Below are 15,278 nucleotides of genomic sequence, written 5' to 3'. Positions count from 1 at the left end.
GTTCTTGTGACCAGGTTTAGGTAAAACTTTGAGTAAAGGATGTGATGTATCGGAGAAAAGATATAGATGCATGGGGACTTATCAACAACTTATCGTGTGCTGTAACCACCATGGTGGAATGACAGGGTCTAATAGCGGGCTGTAGCTGAGACCAATCATGACTCTGCTTGGCTGCTAACAACATCAATCCAACCGAGGCTCTGGCATAATAAAGTAGATGCCAGACTTGTCACCATAGTACGCAGCAAGAGGATGCTGATAAACAGTCAAGAAACATCGTGATCGAGTTGCAATTTGCGTACCCCATGGGGAAGATCTCACGTAGATCAAGAGAAAGCAATTCATCACGTAACAAATTCATAGTTCCTCGTCGCAATAACACTCGCGGGTCGTTAAAATTGGGCCTTGATGGTTGATCTGACTTGCAGGGGTGCGTGTGTCGCATCCACATACCCATAAACTTCGAGATGGTGCTTGGACGAATTGGGAAAGTTGAGGCGACAGTAGATAAGAAGGCCGGGTTGCAGTCGTATTACTACGAACGTTTACTGCAAGCTCTTCAAAGGGCAAAGACTCGACTATTGACGCTGAAGAGGCGAAATGACTGCCGACGTGACGAATAACATTGTCAATATATTGAACGTCGAGCTGAAAATGCTTTTTGCATTAGAAATTCTCAAACTACCTGCTGACCCCGAGAAGCCCTTTATTCAGGGTCAAAGTGACCCCCCTACTGTTTTATTTTGGCAATCTTTTCCTCGTGCAGTCTATATCTGAGTCAGTCGGTTATGATAAAAAGATGAGCAAGACAAGAGCTCACTGAATTCAGTACACGGCCCCTTTCCTCCACTTCCACCGCGTCCTCTCGACGCAGTGTTGCTCTTTCATAGCGATGATATTACGATTTCTCAACTCCTTCAGTTTAAGCCCTTTAGCTTAAGCAATGAGATCGGCAACGTTCATGGGCATCTCATCGATCTGGGTGGAATAGTACACTAAAGAGGTCAGGATTGGTCCCAGCAAACTCAAATCAAGGGCACTCACATTCAATATCTCTCAAGATGCGCACGTCTTCGGTGGTAACGAAGTTAATAGCAACACCCTTGCGACCGAATCGTCCACTACGACCAATACGGTGGATGTAGTTCTCACGGTTACTGGGCAGGTCGTAGTTGATGACCAGACTGACCTGCTGGACATCGATACCACGGGCCCACACGTCAGTCGAGATGAGCACTCGGCTGTTACCCTGACGGAAATCCTGCATAATGCTGTCTCGCTCCTTCTGGGGCATATCGCCGTGCATGCTGCTGACGGTAAAGTTGGCCTCGCGCATCTTGTCGGTGAGCCAGTCAACCTTGCGGCGTGTGTTGCAGAAAATGACAGCTTGTGTGATAGTGAGGGTGTCGTAGAGATCGCATAGAGTATCAAACTTCCAGTCCTCCTTCTCGACGGCGATGAAGTACTGCTTGAGACCTTCGAGGGTCAATTCGTCACGCTTGACGAGAATACGAACGGGATCGGTCATGAACTTGGTAGTCATATCGAGAACATCGTAAGGCAGGGTGGCACTGACGACCACAACCTGGGTGGCAGGGGGAAGGTATCGGTAAACATCGTAGATCTGCTCTCGGAATCCCTTGTTGAGGAGCTCGTCAGCTTCATCGAGGACCAACATCTTGATATGTCTAGTGCGCAAGTGTCGTCGCCGAATCATGTCCGCCACACGGCCTGGGGTACCAGAGACAATGTGCTGGCCGTAGTCGAGCTTGCGGATATCTTCACCAACGTTTGTTCCTCCGATACAAGCGTGGCATTGGACGTTCATGTAGTCACCCAGCGCCATGACGACGGACTGGATCTGAGTTGCCAATTCTCGTGTCGGCGACAGAACAAGGGCCTGTGTCTCGCGAACCGCGGTGTCGATGACTTGCAGCATACTGATGGAAAAGGTAGCAGTCTTTCCAGTACCGGACTGAGCCTGGGCGATGGTGTCACGACCCTTGCAGACCTGGACGATGGCTCGAGATTGAACAGCGGAAGGAGACTCGTATCCGTAAGCGTAGATACCGCGAAGGAGGTTCTCTAGATATTGTTAGCTCGATCATTATCAATCGCCAGCTTGCGACGGACCCTTCAGTGACATAGACTCGAAAGTAGGATGGACTGTAACCTCCTTAGAGGTGGAAAACTCCATCCTCTCATCGGCCTTGCGATCAATTCCTGAGCCCTCAGCCATGATTTCGTTTTTGTTTATGGTTATTGGTAAAAATGAAGATGAGCACTTCACGACGAAGTAGAGTCAAAGTTTTGGGGTGTAACTTTTAGCTGGAGCAAAGACGTAACGCGCAGCGCCGGGTATTCTTCGGAGTGGTGAATCTGGGGTTGCCAGAAAGAAAAAGTAGAGCACCATTTTAGAGGCCGATCAAGCTGACTAACTTATTTCGTCTCTCGTCCTACTACAGTAAACTTTTCTACACTGAAGCGCGCCCAAACGCCACTGAACTCGCGACGAAGCTCCGCAATTTTTAAAGCATCAAGCTCATCTTGACATTCACTCATTCATCGATTGAGGACTGTCATAGACATTTATTGACATTCAGAGAGTTCTCATATTACAAGATCCGTCGAAATGCTCGTCCTCGAAGAGCAGCGCTATATCCATGAGGATCTAGAGCGTCTTGAACAAGGTATCGCCGATCGCATTCGCGATGAACCCAGACATGTGAGTAGCTTCAATTCCCTGATGATTCGCCTGCTAACCTTTCAGATCCGTGATCGCCTCAACAGAGACCATGAGATTTCTCAATTACTAGACCAGATCCAAGTCCAATCAAGCAACCTCGTCGGCATCTACAAGGACGAAAACGGAGTGCGGGCACAAGAGATTCAACAAATCGGTACAGGCGACCCATTCGCAGAGTTCTACAAGCAGCTCAAAGATGTTCGCGATCATCACGAGAGATATCCCCATGAGCAAGCAGAAAACTCGGAGCAACGATACAAGGTCAAGAGATCTGATGGAGAGCCGATGCCTTCAATCGTGGACTCTCTATTCTCTGGAGAGGAAGCTTACGGACGATTCTTCGACTTGACAACCTCTCACGAGGCCTACCTCAACCTTCCCAACGTCAGGCGACTCACATACCTGCAATATCTCGAGACTTTCGACAACTTTTCTTCAGCACATGGCGGTGTCACACGACAAGGCAAGTTGACGGATCAATACTTCAAGTATGTCGGTCAACTAGCAGATTACCTCGAGAGCTTTATGCGACGAACGCGACCTCTGGAAAACGTGGACAAGGTTCTCACTTCTTTTGACGAAGAGTTTGAGACAGCGTGGGAAAAAGAAGAGATTCAGGGTTGGGAGAAGGATGCATCTTCAACAAGCGGTACTGCCAAGGAGACCAGCACAGCGGATGCCGTATGGTGTGATGACTGTCAGAAGGAATTCAAGAACGAGAATGTCTACAAGAACCATCTCACGGGACGAAAACACATCAAGGCGGCAGAGCAAAGGAAACAGCGTCAAGAGCAAGAGTCTGCCCCCGTTGATGACATTGTGAATGGAACCTCGGCAACGCGACTAAAGGAGCGCGCAGTGGCAGAGCGAGAGCACAGAGTGAAGCGACTTGCCAGCGCAATGAGCACCGAGCGAAGCGATACTAGGGTCAACGTGGAGCGTAAGCAAGGTATGACGGAGCGAGAACGCGCGCAGGAGCTGGAGAACTATTTCAATTCCGAAGATGCACCCCAGGAGCCACAAGAAGAAGGTGAAGGCGACGATGAGGATGGCGAGGAGCGCATCTACAATCCTCTCAAGCTCCCTCTTGCGTGGGACGGCAAGCCCATTCCCTTCTGGCTGTACCGCCTCCACGGTCTGGGTGTCGAGTTTCCCTGCGAGATTTGCGGAAACTTTGTATACATGGGCCGACGTGCGTTTGACAAGCACTTTAACGAAGCGCGACACATTTACGGCCTCAAGTGTCTCGGCATCACCAACACAACGCTGTTCAGGGATATCACCGGTATTGCTGAGGCGCTGCAGCTGTGGGAAAAGATTCAGAAGGAAAAGAAACGATCTACAGTCGACGAGGGAAGCGTGGTGCAGATGGAGGATGGAGAGGGTAATGTCATGCCTGAGAAGGTCTACTACGATTTGCAGAAGCAGGGCTTGTTGTAGATGAATACGTACTATACGGCGCAGGGAAAGTTGTTGGGGATATTGATGTCTCAAAAGGATATACAGACGTAATACTACATGATACAATCAGATTATCGAATGGTTTGGCTCATATGTAGTGCGACTACCAACTCTTGTAAAGGGGTACTAGGGATAAATTGATTAGTCATGATATTACATCGCCCCTCCGACTCACGCTCACACCAAGTAAACATCGTCAAAGAATTTTATCATTTATCGCCGCCATGTCAAACCCCCAAAGACCTATTCCAGCCTTGTACACAGTTTACGTCCTCCGCTCCTCAATTCGTCATGCCTCCTTCTATGTAGGTTCTACGCCACTGCCTCCCAAGCGCTTAAATCAGCACAATGGAGTCGTTAAAGGAGGTGCCGTGAGAACGTCAAGAGACACGTTACGTCCATGGGAAATAATAATGATAGTATCGGGGTTTCCGAGCTCGATAGCAGCTCTCAAGTTTGAGTGGGTTTACGTTTCTTCTTCTGTGAAATTTAGACATTGACTGGGATACAGATGGGCTTTGGCGAACCCTCATTTAACATTGAGTATTCCATCGGATGAACGAATCTCAAAACGGGCACCTAGAAAAAAGGGAAAGAGAAAACCAAGGAAGCCCATTCATAGTCTTGTATCCATTGTGTCCAACCTCCATTTGCTCACTGGAGTGCCGACTTTTGCACGGTGGCCACTTACCCTGCACTTCTTTTTAAAAGAGGCCAAGATGAAGTGGGATGCCTGGCTCGTGTCTAAAGACGCAGGACCTCGGGAAGGCCTCAGGATTATGACTGATTACAAACCAGAAGGAGACTCGGAAGAACCATGGGGTATTCATGCGCTGCCTCTCGACTACGCACCTCTGAAACCCTATGTTGAAAAGGCGCAGAACATTGTTTCGTTTGAACGCCAAGGAGATTGTGTGCATTGCCACGAACCGCTAGAGTCAGGAATCGGCCTTCATCCAATATGTCCTCACCAAGGGTGCGAAGCCATGGGTCATCTGGAATGCTGGGGGAAATATGCTCTGCAAGGTGAAGACAAGGGTGTTATGGTACCGCTGTCCTGTAGTTGTCCGAGCTGCAATGGGAATATCAATTGGATTGATATGATGAAAGAGCTGACACTTCGTGTACGGGGGCCGAAAGAGGTAACGAAACTGCTTAAGAAGCCACGGCGTACAAAGAAGGTTATAGCGGCTGAAGCCGAGGCTGAGGAGGACATTTGAGTATTGGCTGGAGATTGGGATTGCTTTGGCGTTGGTAGATACCCGCTCTTGTTTTAGGTGACATAAATGATAGCTGCCAGACTCAACTATCATGGTCCAGTATTTCCATTATTACTGTGCAGCTAGCCCACCAGTCACTTATGCTGTCGCTGTCTCAATCAAAATTTGTCTCTGTACCAGATAAAGTTTGATGCAATATATGATACACTTGGTAATCGCAGTGCCATAAGTTTAGATCGTAATCCAGAATTAAGCCGTCAAATTTGACTCGTGTAAATGAAGCCAAAACCAACCTCATCGTAGCGCATCCCAGCTTACTATTTACTTGCGTTATCCCCCGGTTCCCCACGCGAGTTGACTTACTGGACCAGGAAGACCCCAGCGTCTGCGCTGAACGTCATCTCACCATGATTGGCTCGTTAGCGGGCGATTATGAAGCCCCCCCTGTTCACGGAGAGTTGGATATCAGATTGGATTTGTTTTTTTTTCCTGGGCCCGCCTTTTTCCTTTCTTTTGGAGCCCAGTTGTGGTCCATCAGACTTTTAGGGGCCATGCCATTGAGCAGCCACACGCTGAGCAAGGAATATGATGATGCCAGTCAGCGCGTGACTGTTCTTCAATGTCACCATCATCTGCCGCATTCGGATACCTTATCCTATTCTTCTCCATGACGACGTGGCCTAAGATAATCGACAATCAATTGATGTTTACGTTGCGAACCTGCGGTGCTCAATTTAATATGGGTGTTTATTGTTGAACTTACGATATTGCGACAATAATTGATCCAGTCCATTGTGGTAGTAACGCGCCTCACAAGGCTGTAGGCATCCTCCCTGATGGTTCGCTTCACCCATCGTCGCAAAGCTTATGTGGGGACGCGAACGAGGTTTTGGGCTGCAATATTGTCGGAATAATAGTCGCTTCCCAAAATTGTCCCAATAGAACACCATATTCCAGGGAAAGAGCTCACATTCTCATATTTTGTGCCCGACATGTTGCTTTTGTGGACGTTGACGATGTGGTTTTCGGTAGAGGGGGCACCGGCCGGATGTCGTCTCTAGTGGGTCCGCCACATGAGTTTTCGGGTCCCTGTATTAGGACGGCGTTTCTCAGCGCTGCAACAACTACTAGCAATGGTTCAGCGGTTGTTAAAAGAGTGGAATGAATTGAAAAAATTGACAAGAAAGAATATCATTTAATAAAGGAATAAAAAGCCATTGCTGCTGCCCATTAATGCTCCTGCAGTTTGTATCTGTTGGCCCGAACCCACCGGTCCTTCCTCCGTACTGTATGTAAATGATTGCGAGGGCGGCGGATACTTTGTACCTGGCGCCATGCGAGTGCTAAATCAAAGTACCCCCCGTGCGCACTTACTCTAACTCCTGCCGCACCCTTCCCTTCCCTTTCCTCCCACACCCCCGTCCTTGTTCCTTCTCTTTCCTTTTGTGTGCAAAGGTACCTGCCGAAGCTAAGCTGGACGCTGAACTGGACGCTCACTCGCGCCTCCAAGATCTAAAGTTACCTCCATTTAGGATTCCCTCGACCCATTCCCACCTTCCCATCTTCGTTCCCACTCACACCCACTCTTCACCCTCCGCTCCTTCCTCACTTTTGGCTCTTTCATACAACATCTACAATCACGCTTGGTACTAGCTTGCTCGTTCTTCCAACCTGCAACAAGTGAAACAAACCGTGACCACTTCAGGCTTGACACGCACAATATCGACCGTGTCATTTGCGTCTTTGGTGTTTTTATATTGATTTTGTCGTGCTGAGTATGTGTTTTGTTCTTCATGTTAGTTGGGCATGGTCTCTCGTGCTCCCTTGTAACATGATAACCATACATAAACTAGACATTAACCTTCCACTGCAGGCTCGAACGACGGCTCCTCTATTCTACCACGCCTTTCAGCCGCTTCACCAATACATCCAAGCTGCTTTTCGTCGCGATTGGAACTTCTAGCCTGCGATGCTGATATTCCATTGACGATACGGACTGCCCGAGTATGAAGTCGATGCACGCCGCGTAACCGTAACGCTCGATCGATACCCCAATACGTTTCCCTTTTAGTCGTCTATTAGTCGTCTATTTCCATCCATCATCATCCGCGTTCGCCATGGTTTCAGTACCAACGGTCGGCGCCGTCGCCCCCTCGGGCACTCATAGCACAAATGGAAGTTCGCGAAGCTCACCCAGTACCACTACCGCTGGCTTCTCGTCGAAAACCAAGCCGAAAGTCAACTCAAACGGATACCACCCGAACAACCCACAGACTCCTCTCAGTTCGCTTTCAAGTACTGCCTTGGATCTGACTTCCGTTGAACGTCGCGGACAGCCCACCGCAGTTAGAGAAAAGGTCAAGGAGAGTCGCCCACACGGCCTCCAAGAGGCACCTACGTATCGACCAACCGAAGAAGACTGGCGAGATCCTTTCGAGTACCTACGGAAAATCACACCTGAAGCGAAGAAATTTGGCATATGCAAAATTATCCCCCCCGATTCTTGGAACCCAGAGTTTGCAATCGATACCGAGGTACGACAATTTGGCGCATTCTAGCGCGTTTTGAGGCTATATATGCGAGATGGCTTATCTTGTGGCTCGTGCTAATTATGTAGAAATTCCATTTTAGGACCCGAAAACAAGAGTTGAACTCTGTGGAAGGGAGTACGTGTTTCACCCTCTTTCGAGCACATTGTTAGGATTTCCGCTGACATGTCGCAGGCACACGTGCTAATCTCACTTATCTTGATGGCCTTTCAAAATTCCACAAGCAGCATGGCACGAATCTTCATCGTTTGCCGTACGTTGATAAGAAACCGCTTGATCTTTATAGGTTAAAGAAAGCGGTTGAATCTAGAGGTGGCTTTGAAAAGGTATGTAAGCATAAAAAATGGGCGGAAATCGGCCGTGATTTGGGATACAGTGGCAAGATAATGTCATCCTTGTCAACATCCCTTAAGAATTCCTACCAGCGATGGCTCTGTCCGTATGAAGAGTACCTCCGGCTGGCAAAACCTGGCGTCCATCAACAACTGGAGCAGGAATATGGCGGACCATTAACCCCAAGCCCTGGGCAGACCCCGATCAGACGATCCAATGTCAATACGCCTGTCAGTCTTCGAGGCGACTCACCCGCGCGTAATGCCTCCGATGCTTTGCAGGCGACTCTTGGCGGAGTAAAGACCGAAACTCGCGACACTCCCATGGCTGATGCACCACCTCTGCCACAAGCGCCTACGTCTGGTGGATTTACTGCCGTCAACTCTGGATTTACCGCGGTGAATTCTGGCTTCACAAGTGTGAACCGTGGCGCAACCAGCGAGCCTAAAAGCTTTACACCTGATCCTAAGCGATTCGAAAGTCCGACTTCTTCAGCAAAGAATACCCCAGACAACCGGGCGTCAAGTTTGAAGGCTACAGCATTGAAGCGTCAGCTCAGTGGTGAAGAGTCCTCCGACTCAGTCAAGAGGGACAATGACCTGGATGATTCTGAGGCGGCTAGCAGCCGACGCAGTAAGCGACTCAAGAAAGGTAAGTTGATACACTTGTATTCTATTCCCTTGACGTCAATTCCCATTGTCGCATACATGCAGCGCCTTGAAGTTGTCGACCAAGCGCAGGGATTTTAACTGCAATGACCGACCCCATTTTTCATTGGTTCTATGACTTCCAGACTAACATCGACAGATGCCGTCCCCACTGTGGCTGGATCGCACATGACGCCATTCCGTCCTTCAGTGCCAAGAATCCCACGAGATGAGCCACTACCACCAGGAGAGGTAAGTTGAACACTATGGTTCAAGGTGATGCAGCTGATATTTCTAGAAATGCGAAACTTGCGGAAAAAGTGATAATGTTTTGCTGCTTTGCGAATCTTGCGATCATGCCTATCACCCAGGATGTCTTGATCCACCTTTGAAGCGAAAGCCCGATACCGAATGGAACTGTGCACGATGCCTGGTAGGAGATGGCCAGTTTGGTTTCGAGGAGGGCGGTTTGTACTCGCTCAAACAATTCCAACAAAAGGCAAACGACTTCAAGCAGGGTTATTTTGAGAAGAAGATGCCTTTTGACAATGAGCTCAATTGCCACCGACCTGTCACCGAAGAAGACGTCGAGACGGAATTCTGGCGACTAGTTGCTGATCTTGAGGAAACCGTAGAGGTCGAATACGGAGCTGACATTCACTGCACAACTCATGGTTCAGGATTTCCAACTGCCGAGAGAAACCCCAGCAACCCATATGCAACTGATCCCTGGAACCTGAATGTTCTTCCATTCCACGGCGAGAGTTTGTTCAAACACATCAAATCAGATATTTCTGGCATGACAGTTCCTTGGGTTTATGTGGGTATGATATTTTCGACATTCTGTTGGCATAACGAGGATCATTACGCCTACTCCGCCAATTACCAACACCTTGGTGCTACCAAAACATGGTACGGTATTCCGGGTGAGGACGCCGAGAAGTTCGAAACCGCTATGAAGGAAGCTGTGCCAGAGCTTTTTGAGACTCAGCCGGATCTCCTCTTCCAGTTGGTAACACTATTGACTCCCGAGCAATTGAAGAAAGCTGGTGTTCGTGTATACGCCCTTGATCAAAGGGCTGGCCAACTCGTCATCACTTTCCCACAAGCTTACCATGCCGGGTTCAACCATGGATTCAATTTCAACGAAGCAGTCAACTTTGCGCCCGAAGATTGGGAACCCTATGGACTTGCTGGCGTGGAACGATTGCAACTATTCCGAAGACAACCATGCTTTTCTCATGATGAGCTATTGTGGACCGCTGCAGAAAGCACCGCAACAGGCCTTACTATCCAAACGGCGAAATGGTTGGCGCCCGCGCTCGAGCGTATACATAAACGAGAACTTGAGCAACGTGGAGACTTCATCGCAAAGCACGTTGAAGTAACCCCGCATCGATGCGAAGGTACAGGAGGCGACGAGCCATGCTCCTTGAAAATCAAGGTTGAGAATGAGGATCTTCAAGATGAGGATGAACAGTGCTGCTGTTACTGCAAAGCTTTCTCATATTTATCACGATTCAAGTGTGTACAGTCAGGCAAGGTTCTTTGTTTACTGCATGCTGGATACCATGCATGCTGCGACATACCTGAGCAAGAGCGCTTCCGAGGTGCCCAGCATGTCCTCTTCTTTCGTAAGGAGAAGCATGACATGGAAATGATACACCAAAAGGTGTTGGAGAAGGCTCAAACTCCTGATTTGTGGGAACAAAAATACGAGAAGCTACTCGAAGAGGGCTCTAAGCCATCACTCAAGTCACTGCGTGCGCTTCTTCACGAGGGTGAGCGCATCCCGCACGATCTTCCTTCACTATCAGTTCTGCAAGACTTTGTCAACCGATGCAACGACTGGGTAGAGGAGGCAACAAACTACATCGTTCGGAAGCAACAGAATCGGCGTAAGAACGAGAAGGCCTGGCAGTCGGGTATGCGGAAGTCCATCGGAAACGCAGAGCATGACCAGAAAGAGAGAGAGTCGAGAAACGTCAGTAACATCTACCGACTGCTGGAAGAAGCCGAAAGAATCGGGTTCGACTGTCCCGAAATACTCCAGCTTCAAGAGCGCTCTGAAGCGATTAAGCAGTTCCAGATAAGCGCAGCACAGGCCTTGAAGAACACTACCAGCTCGGCGGCAGACATGATCGAGAAGCTTCTTGAAGAAGGGCGAACCTTCAATGTGGATACCCCTGAAGTCGACCAGTTATCCAAGGTGCTGGAACAATCCCGCTGGAATGAACGAGCGCGCAACAATCGAGGAGTTCACATGACCCTTAAGGAGGTGCAAGATCTCATCGAAGAGGGCAACCGGCTCGAAATCCCTCCTTATAACGACCACCTGACTTTCTACCGTGACCAAATGCTTGCCGGTCAGCAATGGGAGACAAAGGCCAAGGAGCTTATCGTGGCAGAATTTGTCCACTACCCACAACTCGAATCCCTCTCAGCGCAAGTGCAGTTAAACGCACTCCCTGTCTCGCAGGAGACATTGAGTGCCGTCGACCAGATTCTTCACAAACAGCGCGAGGCGCACCGTCAGATCATTGATCTGACTACACGATGTCGCGATCCCGACTTTCGTAAGAGGCCCAAATACGCCGAGGTCGTGGAGATCCAGAAGAAGCTGGAGGAGCTTAATTCGAAACCGAATGGTACTCTTGATCTTGAAAACGAACGCAAACGTCATGAAGACTGGATGCGCAAAGGAAAGAAACTTTTCGGAAAATCCAACGCACCATTGCACATTCTCAAGAGTCACCTGGAGTATGTCCTAGAACGCAACATGGACTGTTTTGACATTGAGCACGACACGCCAAGAATGCCCGGGGAGCCTGTTTCCAGAGAAGTCAGTCCTGAGCTTGGAACAAGCAAATGGGACGACAGTAGATCCAGACAAGTTTTCTGTATTTGCAGGAAAGTCGAGGCCGGAATGATGATCGAATGTGAAAGATGCCATGAATGGTAAGTTCTTCTGAAGCTGACAAAATGCAGTATAATTCTAACCTTGCTAGGTATCATTACAAGTGTCTCAAGATTGCTCGCGGCAAGGTCAAGGAGGACGAGAATTACACCTGCCCAATCTGTGACTGGCGCATGAAAATCCCTCGAGATGCATCCCGACCTAAATTGGAGGACTTGTTGGCTCTCGCAGAAGAAATGAGAACATTACCTTTCCAGCCAGAGGAGGAAGAAGTGTTGATGAAGATCATCGACAATGCAGAAACCTTCCGACGTCATATCTCTCGCTACTGCAGCCCACTACTATCAACGGAAGCCGAAGCAGAGACACAACGATTTTATCTGCGCAAGATTGAAGGCGCTGAAGTTTTGTTGACATTTGAGACGAATTACTTCCGCCAAGAACTCCACAAGTGGTCTCCTGTGGCCCCTGAACCTCCGCCGATTCAAGAACAGTCTAGAAGCACACGAAAGCCTCGGCCGACAAAACTTCAGAAGATGCTCGTCGAATATGGCGTCGATAACCCCGATGACCTTCCAGAACATGCCAAAGGGAAAGCCAACAGTTTGCGCCGAAAAGCAGCCAACGCAGAAGCAGCGGCGGCAGCAGCAGCAAATTCCCAACCAGGCTCCTTTCCACCACCGCCGACAGGAGCTGGAGGGTACGGTGGGGCACCATATTACTCGCGACCTGGTGAAGTTGGAAGCCCTTCCAGCTCTGGACATGCTGAACGCCGAGAGTCTCACTCCTCGGGCCGCACCAGGGACAACTCCATTAACCTTGACAACGGGTTACATCTTGGACCACTGGGAGTCGGCGGACCACAGCTGGTTGCTGACGTCTCCTCAATGTCTTTGGAGGAAAGACTTCTCCAAGGCCAAGAGGAAGGTATCAGCATCCAAACGGATTCTGAAAGGAGCAAGGCCTTGGAAATCCTTTCAAGAACCGAGCTGGGCCGAAAGCAAGCCGAGAGACTTTGGGGCCCCAATGTGTGGAGTCGTGGGCGCGGTTCCATAAGTGACGCCGGCAGACGCTTGTCTAATCCGATAGATGAGGACATGATGAGGCAAGATGAAGGCAACGTGGATCAGATGTTCAAGGAGATGACAAATCAAGATGAAGAAGACGACAAAAGAAATGACAACGGAGACGTCAGAATGACTACAGCATCATTGGAGAAGGAGAGGAACGGCATGGATGCTTTGCTTGATGGAGAGTGAGCTTCTTTGAGGGTAATATTGGTGCAGGGCGTTCTTATTCGGCTAAAAAAATACCAGAAGGAACGGCGTCACGGGAGGCCAGTGCAATTAGGTGTTTGTGAGCCAAAATTCGTTTCTATACTAAATACGTCGTATGCATCAGATGTTTAAGACGGGGCGTCTGGCGGCGGAGTGTCATCTGAGGATTCGAGTCGGTCTGTCGTCGATTCATTTGACTTTGTATACATTGCGACTGAGCCTTAAGTTAGTTAATGTGAATAATGACAATCACTTGCAAACATTCTAAGAAACGTGATGTTTTTTTTTTCTCTCCAGGGCGTTGAGCCCGGACGTATCTAAATGGGACAATGGCTACCTAATGAACGCTTCTACCCGCCTGTTTTCCAATATTTGATGACAACCTAGACCTGGATATGTTGAAGACACGGTCTCTTTCTCTCTGTGCCCCAAACCGTCCCGCAAAGGAGAAAACACCCCAAACCTGACCGTAAACGCCGAAAAATGCAGATAATCAAAAGGTGATGGTACCCTGGGTAAATGACAGACTAGACTGATAGACAAGTACCCTTCCTATACATGGTGAATGTTGCGTTGCTTCATAGGTTTATAGTTATTTTCCATCGTGAGCATGTTGAAGAATTGCTTTGGACTGTGTGTAGTGTCCCCCCTCCTCTTATCTCTTGTTAATACCGATGAGGTTGAGGAACTCGTTGCGCGTCTTGGACTTGCGCTCGAAGCAGCCGAGAACGCAGCTGGTGATGGTGCTGGTGGTGGTCTTTTCGACGCCGCGCATCACCATGCACAGGTGGCTCGACTCCATGACCACGGCGACACCCTGGGGCTTGAGGATCTCCATGATGGCGTGGGCGACTTCCTTGGTCAGGCGCTCCTGGATCTGAAGACGGCGGGCAAACATCTCGGCGATTCGGGGGAGCTTGGAAAGGCCGATAACGGTCTCGTTGGGGATGTAGCCGATGTGCATCTGCGGGGATAAATGTCAGCTTGGAAGGATTGCGGAACTGGCGGGATTTTGCTTACCTTGCCTGTGAATGGTACGAGATGGTGTTCGCAGAGAGACTGGTCCTTGTTAGCAGAGGCTTTCGTCAATTGATGGGAAAAGACTCACAAAGACTTCAATGTCCTTGACAATGACCATCTCGCTGTGTCCTTCTCTGAACAGAGCGTTGTTAACAATGTCTTCGACATTGACCTGGTATCCCTTGGTCAGGAACAGAAGCGCCTTTGCGTAGCGCGAAGGTGTATCGAGAAGACCCTCTCGGTCGGGATCCTCGCCGACGCATTCGAGCAGAGTGCGCACAGCACCTCGCATGCGATCCAGTCGCTCGACCTGCTGCTCCTCCGTCTCCTCCCGACGCTCTCGTGTTCCACGGCCTAGATAGTAAAAAAACCACGTCAGCAAACGGAAGCTCTGCGCAAATTAATGGTGACCAGGAACAACATACTGGGTCTGCTGAGACCGTCAAAGTCAATCACAGGACTGGGCGATCTGCTGGCCTTGACAACAGCGGTTCCCTCCTCGGGAACAGCAGAGGCGCGGCGCTTCTTGGGGATGGGCTCATCGCGGGGGTCTCGGGAAGCTTTAGCCAAGCTGTTGCGACGCTGCGAAAAGGCATTGGGCTTTGCGCCGTTGACAGCAGCTACAGCAGCAGTCTCGCCATTCTTCCTCTTGCGCTCCTTGCGCTCGCGACGCTTTCTGCGACGGGCCGAGTCGTCGCTGCTGGAAGACGAGCCAGAAATGCTCGCTACGTCTTGGGATCGCTTGTGTGAGGGGATGACGCCGTCTTCGGAGGGGGCCATTGTGGCGAGCTTTTTTTTTTCCTTATCGTGTAGGTGGGATGTTTCTCTCTTTTTTTTCTTTTTCTTGACGAAGGGTGAGATTGATGATGGATGATGGAAGATGGAAGAGAGATGAGGAGAAGAAGAGAAAGAATTCTCCAATTGGTAAAGTATAAATAAGAGAAGCCAACCAGCAAAAGATAACCGGACGATTAATACTAGACGAGAAGTAGACGAGCAAACAGCTTCTAGTTCAAGGCAAGGTAGCACAGTTGAGTCAGGGTCCAAAACATTCAATCCAATGGCCGGATCGGAGAACCGAAAAATTAGAGGGGCCACGGGATTAGGA

At 49.4% G+C, this 15,278-nt stretch overlaps 5 protein-coding genes across 5 annotated transcripts; 3 read left to right on the top strand and 2 right to left on the bottom strand.

Moving 5' to 3' along the window:
* Nucleotides 1-936: 936 nt before the first annotated feature.
* Nucleotides 937-2,239, bottom strand: FGSG_05858 (ATP-dependent RNA helicase FAL1; the record flags this gene model as incomplete). Its single annotated transcript, XM_011326157.1, has 3 exons — nt 937-995; nt 1,045-2,085; nt 2,134-2,239. The coding sequence occupies 3 exons, from the start codon at nt 2,237-2,239 to the stop codon at nt 937-939; spliced, it is 1,206 nt and encodes a 401-aa protein (XP_011324459.1).
* Nucleotides 2,240-2,561: 322 nt separating this feature from the next.
* FGSG_05857 (uncharacterized protein) lies at nt 2,562-4,286 on the top strand. Its single transcript, XM_011326156.1, has 2 exons — nt 2,562-2,725; nt 2,771-4,286. Exons 1-2 carry the CDS (start codon nt 2,633-2,635, stop codon nt 4,184-4,186), a joined length of 1,509 nt encoding a protein of 502 aa, XP_011324458.1. The 5' UTR covers nt 2,562-2,632; the 3' UTR covers nt 4,187-4,286.
* Nucleotides 4,287-4,555: 269 nt separating this feature from the next.
* Nucleotides 4,556-5,427, top strand: FGSG_05856 (uncharacterized protein; the record flags this gene model as incomplete). Its single annotated transcript, XM_011326155.1, has 2 exons — nt 4,556-4,578; nt 4,719-5,427. 2 exons carry the CDS (start codon nt 4,556-4,558, stop codon nt 5,425-5,427), a joined length of 732 nt encoding a protein of 243 aa, XP_011324457.1.
* Nucleotides 5,428-7,544: 2,117 nt separating this feature from the next.
* Nucleotides 7,545-13,132, top strand: FGSG_05855 (uncharacterized protein; the record flags this gene model as incomplete). Its single annotated transcript, XM_011326154.1, has 7 exons — nt 7,545-7,961; nt 8,059-8,093; nt 8,263-8,302; nt 8,402-8,960; nt 9,117-9,208; nt 9,255-11,914; nt 11,965-13,132. The coding sequence occupies 7 exons, from the start codon at nt 7,545-7,547 to the stop codon at nt 13,130-13,132; spliced, it is 4,971 nt and encodes a 1,656-aa protein (XP_011324456.1).
* On the bottom strand, nt 12,506-15,117 carry FGSG_05854 (uncharacterized protein). The gene is made up of 4 exons (XM_011326153.1): nt 14,596-15,117; nt 14,259-14,524; nt 14,171-14,209; nt 12,506-14,114 (listed from the first exon to the last, which is right to left on the bottom strand). Exons 1-4 carry the CDS (start codon nt 14,948-14,950, stop codon nt 13,806-13,808), a joined length of 969 nt encoding a protein of 322 aa, XP_011324455.1. The 5' UTR covers nt 14,951-15,117; the 3' UTR covers nt 12,506-13,805.
* Nucleotides 15,118-15,278: the final 161 nt, after the last annotated feature.

This window comes from Fusarium graminearum, chromosome 3, assembly GCF_000240135.3.
Source record: "Fusarium graminearum PH-1 chromosome 3, whole genome shotgun sequence".
NCBI lineage: Eukaryota > Fungi > Ascomycota > Sordariomycetes > Hypocreales > Nectriaceae > Fusarium > Fusarium graminearum.
This window is presented reverse-complemented; position numbering and strand designations above follow the sequence as displayed.